The sequence below is a fragment of the Zonotrichia leucophrys genome, chromosome 5, assembly GCF_028769735.1.
Source record: "Zonotrichia leucophrys gambelii isolate GWCS_2022_RI chromosome 5, RI_Zleu_2.0, whole genome shotgun sequence".
Taxonomy (NCBI): Eukaryota; Metazoa; Chordata; class Aves; order Passeriformes; family Passerellidae; genus Zonotrichia; species Zonotrichia leucophrys.
In genome coordinates this window covers 38,512,483-38,525,122 of record NC_088175.1, presented here as the reverse complement: position 1 = coordinate 38,525,122, position 12,640 = coordinate 38,512,483, and the positions used below count along the sequence as shown (strand labels likewise).

General features: G+C 40.3%; 1 protein-coding gene across 2 annotated transcripts in view; it reads right to left on the bottom strand.

Annotated features, from left to right (window-relative positions):
• Nucleotides 1-12,640, bottom strand: part of SLC1A2 (solute carrier family 1 member 2) — an 85,644-nt gene that overhangs the window by 28,793 nt on the left and 44,211 nt on the right. For both annotated transcript variants that reach the window (XR_010440467.1, XM_064714534.1), the window contains exons 2-4: nt 5,509-5,648; nt 4,009-4,161; nt 3,135-3,385 (exon numbers count right to left, since the gene is read on the bottom strand). Coding sequence is in view for 1 of the 2 variants with exons in the window: in XM_064714534.1 (XP_064570604.1) it covers nt 3,135-3,385; nt 4,009-4,161; nt 5,509-5,648 (544 nt within the window). In the remaining variant the exon portion in view is untranslated. The remainder of the gene's footprint in view (nt 1-3,134; nt 3,386-4,008; nt 4,162-5,508; nt 5,649-12,640) is intronic.

The window sequence follows — 12,640 nt, the reverse complement described above, 5'->3', positions numbered from 1 at the left end:
CAGATAGTTAGTCCCTTTGGCCAGGCAGTTCACAAAGGAAGCTTCCCAGACTGTATGTCACAGGCTGATACCATTTGTTTAGAACCAAAAGCCAGGTGCCTCTAAAATCAGTCATGGCAGCAGCTCTGCAGTAAGGCTTGTTATTCAGGATGGTCTGTCCATCTCAAGTCATCCCAGTTTAATGGTTAACTTGAACAAAAAATTCAGGACATTTCCAACACTTCTCTTACAACTTTTGAGCTCTTGACTTGCAAGAGCTCAAAATGGAATATACACAGTGCCCTGAGATCTCTAATTAAAAGATTGTGGGGGATAGATAACAGAAAGATTACCAATGCTGCTAGATACAAATCTGACCACCTAAAAATAAAAAGGCATCAGCTTCTGACCCCACTTGGACCCACTCCTGGCACATGAAAGTCAGGGTAAAGGAAAAGCTGGGAGGGAGTGGTAGGAGGAGAAGTGAGCTTGAGGTTACAACTAGGGAAAAAGGGAGGAGGGAGTGGAAAAAGAGAGATCTGTGATTTGCTGCTTTTAGAAGGGATGTTTTCCTCCCACTTCCCACCTTGACCCTTTTTCCGCCTCTTCATAGTCCTGGGGCAGGCAAAATGGTTTGGAAGCTATGACTGGCTTGCCATGTTTTCCCACCTGCTCCTAGAAACACTCAGCAAGGTAACAGAAACTGTGCATTAGCTTTTCAAAGAACATTTCCACCTCTTTCTTGTTGACATGGACATTGTAGTACTATGGATGAGGATCCAGATTTGATCCATATGGTGTAAAGCCTTATGGTTTTAAAATACCTTACATCTCTGCTTCTGAAACCTGCTGCCTAAATCTGGAGAGGGGGATATAGGCAGAAAACCTACATAGCTTTACATGAGAAACTCTTCAGTTGTCCTGAAACCACCTAACATTATTGAATGCCTACTTTTTTTCAGACTTAAATTTTATCTGAGGGATTTTGTCAACAGAGTACTTTTTTATGTGAGGTATTCAGAATGCAAGAACCGAGTAATGGAAATTAAATGTAAAATATTAGACTCTTCACACTCACAAATTCCATTACAGTCACTTAAGTTAAAGGTCCTCAGCAGCCCTTTGCTCAAGGTCACAATCTGTAAAAATGCTGAGTCTGACATAAAGCTTAGATTCTGACCACACCTGAGACCAAAAAACCATTTAAATGTCACAGTCATATTCACAGATGGTCCTATGGTTTTTCTGCTGGAATAGCAATTTTCATTATAAATTCAAACTTTCTTGTGGACCGTGTGAAGACTCAGGATAGAGTGAAATTTCATGATAGCCACAGTCCAGTTTGCAAATGAACAGTTCCAAAGCTGCACATGAACGTCTTCACTGGCTTTTGCCTGGTTGCAATGAAAGGCACCAAAACTTTCCCACACACTGTTCAGCTCCATTGCTGTGCACCCTTCAGAACAACTCTTTGCCTGATTACTGCAAAATATTTCTTCCATCTAAGGCTACCTGGAAACTCTGAGGGTCTATGGAGGGAGACTGTATGAATGTAAGAAAGAAAATATATGCTGACACCATTAAAGCAGGTTATTTTCCTCTTAAAGAGAGAGAAAAGTAAAGCCTAACTCCTTACAGAGGAGTTAAGGGCTATCAGAAGCAAAAGTTCCATTTAGTCACATTTCACAAATGAAATGTGGCTTTGTGGCAGAGGTTTTCAGTAGAAATTAGTCTGGAATCTGCTAAAATCAAACCCTGAAAAGCCAAAAAGCCCTCAATTTTTTTATTTTTTTTTCTTTCCAAATTTAAAATAATCAGTGAAATTAGTGATCCATATCTAGTGAAATAACCTGAACATTGGTATTACACACACTGAAAAAATAATACTAACATTTTAAAAAAATCTGACACAGGTAGCTTAATTCTTCTTCTTTCTGTTTTTTTTTTTTTTGCCCCTTTGTCAGGATATTTGACCACCTTCAACTGACAAGAAACTGGATTTTCCTCTCTTCCACAGTTCAAATGAGGGAGTGGAAGAAAAAACCATAAGCACCCTGCTTTCCCTCACTTAATTTTGCAGAAATACATTTCACATTACATGTGATGTCTAGCCACCCACAGTTTGACCACATGACTGACATTCCCGTGATGATTTGGAAATATTGAGAATGTTCTCTCTCTAAATCCCCAAGGATTATATGTTTTTATGTGGAAGTCCGTGTAAGAAGTGAAGCAATCCAAACCCTTTTGGCAGTTTAGGTCACCCTCATTCTTCCACTCTCCCATGGCCTCTTCGCCCTTCCCCCCCTTCTTGTTCCTTTTTTCTTTGGCTATAACCACAGCACCAGCTATCACACCATTTCACACAGGAACACTTAAGAACAGGTTTGGCAACAAATCCTGTTACATCAAAAACACCCAAAACCAACCCAACCCCCCCAAAACCCTGTCTGCATTACTTTCAAACAATTCAGTTGGAGGGAAAAGCAGCTTACATACAAGAAATATGCTTAAGCATATTTTACCTCTTAAAGTCAAGGTGTTTTGATTAAGCACTGGTGAAAAGCTTTCAGACAAAATTAACTCCCTACAGGGCAAGCAACACATTGTGCAAGCATCCTTCCTTCCCAGCATGCTCCAAAGCTGGTGAGATGGAGCCACCTGTAGGTGCATCAGCCCTTTGGAGCTATTATCCTCACCTCATCTGGACTCTAACACAGGAACAGAGGTTATGGGAGGTTGGGTTTTGGGGTACATTTTTGGCAACAAGCTGGAATGGTGATCACCCATATATTTCAAACAGGGCATTGCAGAACCATCATCTCTGTAATTAACAGCCAAGTTAAAATTCAACCTGGGTGAAAGACCAAGCCAGCATTCATGACCATAGATACTGTATGAAAAGCATGGAGAAAGATTACTTAATAACAAAATTTAAATAAACACCATTAAAAACACCCCCATGAATTTAAATAATAACTACAACATAAACCACGGCAGCTATAAATAATGTTGTTTTATTTACCTGCTCAAGACTTTAGACTTGTATTCCTCTTTACATCATCATTTCTCTGATTAACCTAAACAATGACATTAACTCTGCAGACAACCCTGACAAGATGTAAAGAATATTACCAAGGAGCAGAAGGACTTACCTGCTGAAAGCACGCTTGAACCAGATTTTCAGGGAACAAGTTTCGGATCAAATCCAGGAAGGCATCCAGACTAGATACTTCATCATTCTTCTTCCCTTGCCCAAGCTGTTTCTTGAGTTTTGGATTCCCTGGATGGATGGCTAAAACCAGAATCACACCCAGCACAGCAGCAATAATAGTTGTGGACATGTAGTAGACCATGGCTCTTGTCCCCAGGCGGCCACTTGCTTTAGCATCTAATCCAGACAGCCCTGCACGCGTTTAAGATACAAGCAAATATATTGACACTCAATATCCAATTAGATAATTATAAAATAAAATCCTTTATAATTTTCAATACATAATGACTACCTCTGGGTGCCTACTTTCATCCCTGTGATATTCTCACCATGAGACAGATGCTTCTCTCTCTAGTTCTTATGTGTGAAGTGTCTACTGCTAATAATTTGAAGAGAAGCATTTAAAACTCCACCTAATTGCAGAGGAAGCATTGAAAAATAGAGAAGATCTCTACCATATTTTGCCCTTGATTTCTGCAAACTGGTCATGGTCATGTGGCTGACACCACACCTTCAAGAAGGCTAGGCTCACTAGTGTCAGGCCATTTTATTTGCAAGCTCCAATCCAGAAATTAGATCAAACAGCATATGAAGAAATTTCTGATTGCAGCATGTGTGCATGTGCTTGGAAATAAATTCAGTGGAGCATATACCTACTAAAGCCAACCAAGTTATTCAGATATCTACTCTGAAATACTAACTGCAACTGCAAAATGCTGACAAGATCCCACCATTATTCTTCCTACATCACAAAAAGCAAACCAGGTGATACCTGTAGAAAGCATCTTAAAGTATTTATGGCTAATGGATCTTACCTGTGATTAAACTGGAGATAATTAAAGGGAGGATCAGCATTTTTAGCATCCGCATAAGGATGTCACCTGGGAAGGCTATTAGCATGATGATGTCAGGGTCAATAGGTGTTGCTAGGCGAAGGAGACCCCCACACACTGCACCCAGGATGACACCTGGAGGAAGAACAAACAAAGGAGCAGGTGGGCATTGGAAGGAACTGCCTGATGTGGAGTACTGCACATATCTTTGAGGAAAACTTGATTCTTAGGGTTCATGTCTTATTCCTTTTTTTTGATGCTCTGCATCCTTCTCCTTGTGCTGATGTTCTCATAACACAAACAAACCCCTCATCATTTATGTGGATAAAGTGATAAAACTTAAACCTCCTGCTCAGGATTAAGGCTGTTAAAGCATAGATTAGAGGGAAAAATGCCATGTCTACTTTCATAACATGATCTTTGTGAACAGCTATTTTATGTTTACATCCAGAAAGCCATTTTTTCCTGATCTCAAGCCTAAGTGCGATAAAACCTGATAGTAAAGCTTGTATTGCAATTCACAGCAACTATGACTATGAAGTATCTCTTTGATACAATAAAAAAATACATGTGTATTTAAAACATTTTTCTGGGACAGCATCAGGTACACCTTTGAAAGGTGATTCAAGGCAAACATTTCAGCAGTATGTGGTTTTGCAGGCTGAAAATATGGAGATGAAATTTGCAGCTCAAGACCAGTTGCAGCTGTTTTTTCAAACAATAACAAGACTATGTCTACAAAGTTGCTGCATATGGCTGTTGGGCTTTCAGTGAAAAAGAAACAGGCAAAGAGCCAGTGAACCACAATAAAATGTCAAACTGTTCCGTATATGGAAGCTGCTAATGCCAGAGGCAATATTCAAGATGAGATCATGGAGCGCTGGCTTACAGCTACAGAGAGGAAAGACAAACCTTAAAACCAGCAAAGTGTAAACTGAGAGATAAAAGAAAATTTTGAAGAGTTTTTATCTTTTATTTTTTTCCCCCTCCAAATCACTGAGAGAAAAAAAGAGTAGTGCGTTCAGTTCTACTGGATGACACTGACCTGACTGGCCTTGGGGTTTAAATCATAGTCCTTTCCAAACCAGATACCTCAGTGGTGTGGATTTGCTCTGTTTTGTGTCAAGAATACCCTGACACAGAAATTAAATTAAGCCTATATATTGCAAAATTAAAATAAGCCTATATATTGCTTTGCCTGAAATATGGCCAGAGAAGAGGGCATCACATTTTTCAAAGATCGAGTGTTCCAAATTACCATGAATCACACACATATTTCACAATAAAGCCTTTTTAAATATTTAACTCCTCCGCATTTTGGAAAGTGTGCTTTTGAACCCAGTACACATGCAGTGCCCATAGGCATCCTATCTGCTCTCTGCCTGCTCGGCTGGAAGAGCTGAAGGCCACAGACAGGGCAGTGGTGCCACAGGAGCAAGTGCAGATACACCCAGAGTGTCCAGAGCAGCAGATGTAGCTTACCAAACACAGTAAGAGTCAGGAGCAGATTCCTGTGGAGGGACTGGCAGAACTGCACACATATGTTCCTGGATCTGTGCTCCACTGGATTTAAATGACTTTCATGCATCCGGACTTCTACTTGCTTAGGCATATTGTTGGCACTAGAATAAAAAGTGAAAATCAAGTAGAAGTTATAGCACAAGATGCCAAAAGGGAAAGTCTGGATTACTTCCATCATATATAACTGGGGAATCTGATGCATATTCCACCACCTCCCACATTTCATAAACACTGCATATTTACTGCTCCAAAGAAGTCTCTGAAATGGCAGTGGTGCAGCCTTCTAAAGGTGTAGCCATCACAGTATTTTTTGCAGTTATTTCTCAAATGGTAGAGATACAATAAGAATTAATTCATTGGATATATCATCCCAAATGTTTCAAGGACTAAATTATCGGTATGGAGCTAGAAAATTCAGTTTCCCCAAAAACCATGGCTGTTTACTTAAGTAGAAGAGACGGTTGAAGAACAAAGTTTTTATTAGCAGGAAAATGTAGATTTTAATACCTTATTTAATTCCAATTGAGGATAATAGTTTAAAAATTAGGATTAATTTGCAAAATAAAGCATTCAATAAAATTTTGCTCAATAGTTTGAAAACATTTAATTTCAACATTAACATTTTATTTCAATATAATGAGAATGCTGATGTCAAGAGAGTACTTTTAACTCGTTTATAATGAGACTTGAACAATTGCCACTGAAAATTAGTTAGAGAACTATGCATTTCCCAAGAAAACCTTTGGTTTCATTGAATTGGCAGTGCTTAGAGGAAAAAGTTTTTTCACTAGCTTTGGTTTATATTTGAGGAAGTGTGTAGTGGGTTGATGCTGGCTGGATGCCAGGCACTCACCAAAGCTGCTCACTCACTCCCCTCTGCAGCTGGACAGGGGACAGAAAATTTAATGAGGGGTTTGTGGGTTGAAATACAGACTGGGAGAAATCTTTCATCAAATACCATCATGGGAAAAACAGGCTTAGCTTGAGGATATGAGTTAAATTTATTACTAACAAAGAGCAGGATAATGAGACGTAAAGTCCCTAAGAACACCTTCCTGCCACCCTTCCCTCCTACCCCAGGGGTGCAAGGAGCCAGGGCATGGGGGCAGTGGTCAGTTCATCACCAGAGTGCTCAGGGAGAGGAGTCCTTCCCCTGCTTCACCACGGCATCCCTCCCACAGGAGACAGTTCCCTGTGAACTTCTCCAGTGTGACTCCATCCCACCAGCAGCACTCCTGCCAAAACTGCTGCAATGCGAGTCCCTCCCACGGGCACACAGTCCTGCCAACACTGCTGTACCATGAGTCCCTCTGTGGGCAACTGTGCCCCTCCAAGTGTTGCAGCACGGGTCCCTCTTACACAGGCTGCAGTCCTCCAAGGACAGGCTGCCTCAGCTTGGGAACAGGGCCCCTCTCTCCATGGGACTCCCAGCCTCCTCTCAAGCATCCACCCGCTCTGGCGTGGGGCTCCTCCATGGGCTGCAGGTGGATCTCTGCACCCCAATGGGTCCCATGGGCTGCAGGGCCTCACCATGGTCATCAACACTGGCTCTGCAGGAATCTCAGCTCCAGAGCCTGGAGCTCCTCCTCCCCCTCCTTCTCCACTGACCTGGTGTCAGCAGAGTTGTCCTTCTCACAGGTTCTCACCCTACTCTTCTCTGGCCAATTATCTGTGCAATAAGGTTTTGGGTTTTTTTTCCTTTAACTTGATATCACAGAGGCATTACCACCATTGTTGATTGTGCCAGCCTTGGCCAGCAGCACATCTGTCTTTGGAGCTGACAGGGATTGGCTCTGGGGGACATGGTGGAAGCTTCCAGCAGCTTCTCACAGAAGCCACCCCTTCTCCTCCCCTGCTACCAAAGGCAGGCCATGCACTCGCAATAGAAAGTGATACACACATGAGTGCAGTACTACAAAAGTCGTGCCTCTAATTTTCTCAATAGCTGAGAAATTATATAAATAGCAATAGACTCCCTTTTTATATACAAAATATTAAAATGTATTAGAAAAAAATATTAAAAATGCTACTATGAATCAAAAATTTCCCCTAAAAGGTAAGGCTGTGTAAATATGAGAAATAGGTAAAGAACAAAATTTTTATTATCAAGAGAATTATACTTCTTGAGATCTGGTCTTATGCCAGATTAGAACAAGATTTTAGAAAATCTTCCTCTATAACAGTAAACTGAGGTTTACAGACCTCAAACAGGTCTGAAAAGATGTATGAAGTTTCAGTGTTCTCAGTACTGAGCCATTCCCAATGAATCAAAACTTTTTTTATATTGTACAGCAGTACAATATAATTCTTGTCTTTGAAAAGTTTTTCAACAGAAAGTTATTAGACGTAATAAGAATCCAGCTGTCCAAATTTTGATGCAAATATTTCTACAATTTTCCCTTTCAAACTGAAATTGCATTTCTTTCCAATATACTTGATGGCAAAAAAACAACCAAACAAAACAACAACTTCAAAATGCACTAGAGAACACTCGTTCTTCTTTTTTTTTTTAAGGGGGAAAACCCCTCCAAGTGTTGTAACCTTTATTCTGCAATTTTAAAAATATTCCACAACAGTTGTCACAACAAAATGTGCTTCTGACAGTGAAGTAACAAAGAATACCAGTACACATTCTGACAGCTCAAGTGTGAAGCTTGCCTTCTTCTCAAAGACTTATCCATGCAAGTATCAGAGATACATGAGGATTAGCCAAGGGATAATGTGCACAACTTGAGGAATTACAAGAAAGATGAGACAGTGTCTGCACTTTTCATGCACATGGGCCCCAAAGCCATGAAATCACTGGTGGAAATGTGCCAAAACCCCAAGGAACTTGGGATCCAAACTTTGCAACCAAGGATTACAACCTAGTTTCACTTGCATTCCAAGGATGAATATATAACTTGTTCTGGCCTATTATTCACTACAGGTTAATCATGTACTCCTCAGAAACTCTGAAATATGGACAGCTGAAACTAATTCAAAAGAAAACCTTGGAGTCTTGCTCACTAGCAAATAATGGGTGGAACTGAAATGGATCAGTAAACAGAAGTACTTGATGATTTTACTTTGGGCAAATCTTAGTTTGGTTTCCTGGAGCCTTTTCCACTTTTCAAAGTTTCACACTCTCCATCTACTTCAAGATTGTAGGCATGGAGTGAAAGTCTGATAAGTATGGGCTTTTTACAGAAAAAAAAAAACACAGTAGGAAAATATGCTAACTGTGCACCCATGTTAGAAAAAGTGATGACAGATGAATATCAGAACATGAAAAATGGTACCATAAAGGAGTTAGCACTGCTTTTCAACAATGAGATATTTATTACTGGACCAGAGAGGAAGTATTGTTCCAGGCTTTTGACTATGTTGTGGGAGGAAAGGAAGAGAAAAAATAGTGAAATATAAACCTTCTATGAAGGATAAGAGAAGCTTCTTGTGTAGCACATGACAAAATTGGAATTTTGCAATAGAAATTTTCTATCCAATTACTAGAAGAGGAAAATCTGTTTATCTCAGAGTCATGGAAATTAATTTTTATCTTATGGACTGAGATATCTTCCTTGTGCTGGTTTTGTGCCTCTATTTGCATCTTGTAAATGATACTTGGCTCCAGAAGAATGCAGAATTTTTGCACCTGAAACCTGCAGTCACATGATGAGATAACTGCAACAAGTGCCTATTGAAGTTAGTCTAACACTACTGAGGCCAGACCATAAAGACATTAATTAATTCTGCTCATTATTTTCTTATGGCATAATGACAAGCAGCCAAACAGCTAAGCTCCAAAACAGCACCACAGAGAACTCATAAGTATGGAGACCTTCAAAGATGGTAATATTTACTGCTAACTACAGATGCTTAATAACATTGTCAGGATTTATGAAAAATGAACCAAATATTGGAAAATAAGTAGTCAAGTAGTCACATGAAACAGCAGATCATACCAAACAGCACATACCAAGAGCTAGACATATGTTGTAGCTTTTGAATTATTTAGCAAGATGTTCTGCTTAGCTCTACCACCTACCCTTCTCCCTTTTGAGGATTTCCCTAGAAAAGAGAGAAACTCCTTTGAGCCCAGGAGATTTTATTTTTATTCACCTTAGGAGAGTACAGAACTGTCCCAAAATTAACAGTCTGTATTTTCACTAATTTCAAATGTGCTTTACCCTGACAAGGCGATACATAAGTGCCTTAATAGAACTTAGTATCAGAATTAACTTCAATTTTACTCCCTTTTAAGCAAAGAAAGAACCTCTTGCCTGAATAATCTAAAAGTTAGCTATTGTCCCTCATCTTCACAATGTGCACAAGGTACAAGAAAAAGAATCTGTCCATAAACATTTGAATTTACATTATCTAAATATTTACAGATAGGTTTGCATGTAAGATATACAGTGCCATATGAGATAATCTATTTATTTGCACTTTTTAGGCTGTAGTCTGTTTCTCTTGCTGGTTGCTACACATAATGTGCCAAAATGCAGGAAAATCATTTATTAAAGCACTAAGGTCCCTGGTATGTTCCTATTTCCTCCTAAAAATTTTTCCTTAGGTTTTCTCTCAGTTCCCTCTGGATTAGTCTGCTCTCTGTATCTCTTCAACTTCTTATTTCTTTCTTCTCATGACACTGAAGTTTCCAGAACTAAAAGGCTGGGGGGAATGTTTGCTTTTCCTTTGCCACCAAATGTAACTCCTTTCCTCACAAAATTAAGGGTTAATGATTTACACAGTGCTTGAGTGACAATGCCTTTTTATTTTCAGTCAGTTACAGGGAAAGAACTCTCTGTCTCCCAAATACTCCCCCATCTTGGCATAAACCTAGATTACAGACTAGAAGAGAAAAAATAATCTTTCATTTAAATGAAAAATGTAGGCAAAGGCCATAACAAGGCTACTGAAAACAGATGCTGAGGACAAAGTAAGTTAACAGAGACCATGTTTATTCTGTTCAAGGTATTTCAGCTCTGTCAATTAATCAAGCAGGTATTCTCAGTATAAAAGTCTGATTTGTTTTGTAGCAATTGCTTCAATCGAGGTAGCAAGAGCTGTTCTTGAGAAAACAACCTTGGACAGACAGGCTTCAAATCAGGGTTTAAGAACTTCTCTTGAGCTACATATTTATTGTCAGACCAAGCACTGGTCTCTTCTGAGCCAATGAGTAAACAGCAGCTACAAAAGCCCAATTGTTCCTAGAAGGACTGTTCTTCTTAAGGAAAGAAGAAAAAAAGAGGAGACATAGAAAGTTGAATCAGCTTTTTTGATCTCAGAATAAAAAGTGAATGGACTGCAAATCTCGTCTTGCCAATTCCGTAGTACTTAGACAAGTGGTTCAGACATGGTTGGATCTGAAAAGCCATTGCAAAAATGGTCTGATGAAGTTTGGTGGACAGCAACCTAGGTGATTCCTCACTGACAGAGCTCCTCCTAGCAATCAGTGGGATTGCATGGGAGTAAATGACAGCTTAATATGCTCTGAAGAATATTTGCTAGCAGCTAATCTCTCCCCCTTTCCCTGGAGAGACAGTATAACATTAATTATTAAGGATAACATGCTGTGCTCGTGACAGGGAGAGGGAGTATGGATCTGCTCTACCTCATGATCAGTTTACTCCTGTCTCATATGTAGGAAAGGGCCTGCTCTGGTTGCTAGATAAAAGATGAGTGACTAGGAAAACATATGGAACATCACCAGAACAAAAGGGATTTCACTAGCTAGGTGGAAGGAGTTCAAACTGTTTGCCACAACTTTTGAAATTAGGGCTCAAGCGTGAGCTCACCAAGAAACTTCTAGTTTGAGTTCAAATAGTGTTTTCTGCTGCTTAAATTAATTATAGCCCAACAGCTGCTGAGCTTCTTTAGGGAGACAGTTTCAGACTTTTTCATAACGCTGTGCCATGCCATGTGCTAGAGTTTGGGGGTTCCATTTCTTATATTAGATATATTTTTCAAACCACACTGGAGCTGGTAAAGCTCAGCATATAAAGCCAAAATATGACAGGCCATGCAGGTGAAACAGCTGAAATATTTTTATTGTGGAAAACACACATTAGGTTTGGCATCACTCCTTCTATATAATGTTCAGTTGTTAAATGTTGCATTATATATCAGTAAAATAATCTGGTCAGGTCTCAGCTTCTGCACAAAAATAAAAAAAGTGAAAAACCAAACACACACATCTTACAAATAAGAGTAACATAAGCTTCAGTCTGCAAAAGGGTCTGCAGTAACAAGGGTTTTAAATGGCTTGCTGCTGCTAAGCCCTTCGATTGAATTTTAAGTGCGTTGTGTAGGCTTTTTTCTTCTTATTTGTAAGACATTAATGAATTCTGAGTGGAGATTTACTATGGAGCCTGATTTGGCCTCGGGACTGGTATTATAAGCAACACTCTCAAGTATGACTTGTTTTTTTTTGTAGCAGGAAAAAGAACTTTTCTCCCTGGAACAATTTACAGCCATGTTGTTTCCTCTGAGTTAGCATTTACTGCACATTCTGTGCCCACAGCATCCTTCTGGAGAAGCTGGCTGCTCGTGGCTTGAATGGGTGCACTGTTTTTTGGGTTAAAAACTGGCTGGATGGCTGGCCCAGAGATGACTGGAGTTAAATCCAACTGAGGGCCAATCACCAGTGGTGCTCCCCAAGGCTCGGTGTTGGGGCCAGTCCTGTTTAATATCTTTATCAATGATCTGGATGAGTGTTCCCTCAGTCAGTTCACAAATGACACCAGGCTTGGTGGGAGTGTTGATCTGCTGGAGGGTAGGAAGGCTCTGCAGAGGGATCTGGGCAGGCTGGATCAATGGGACAAAGCAATGGCATGAGGTTCAACAGGACAGAGTGCTGGGTCCTCCCCTTGGATCACAACCTCAAACAGTATGACAGGCTGGGGGGAAAGTGGCTGGAAAACTGCCCAGCAGAAAACGACCAGGGATTGCTGGAGAACAGGAGCTGAACATGAGCCAGGGTAGGGCCAAGTGTGTGCCCAGGTGGCCAAGAGGGCCAATGGCATTCTGGCCTGGATCAGCAATAGTGTGGCCAAAGGACCAGGGCAGTGATTGTCCCCTGTACTCAGCACTGATTAGGCCACACCTCAGA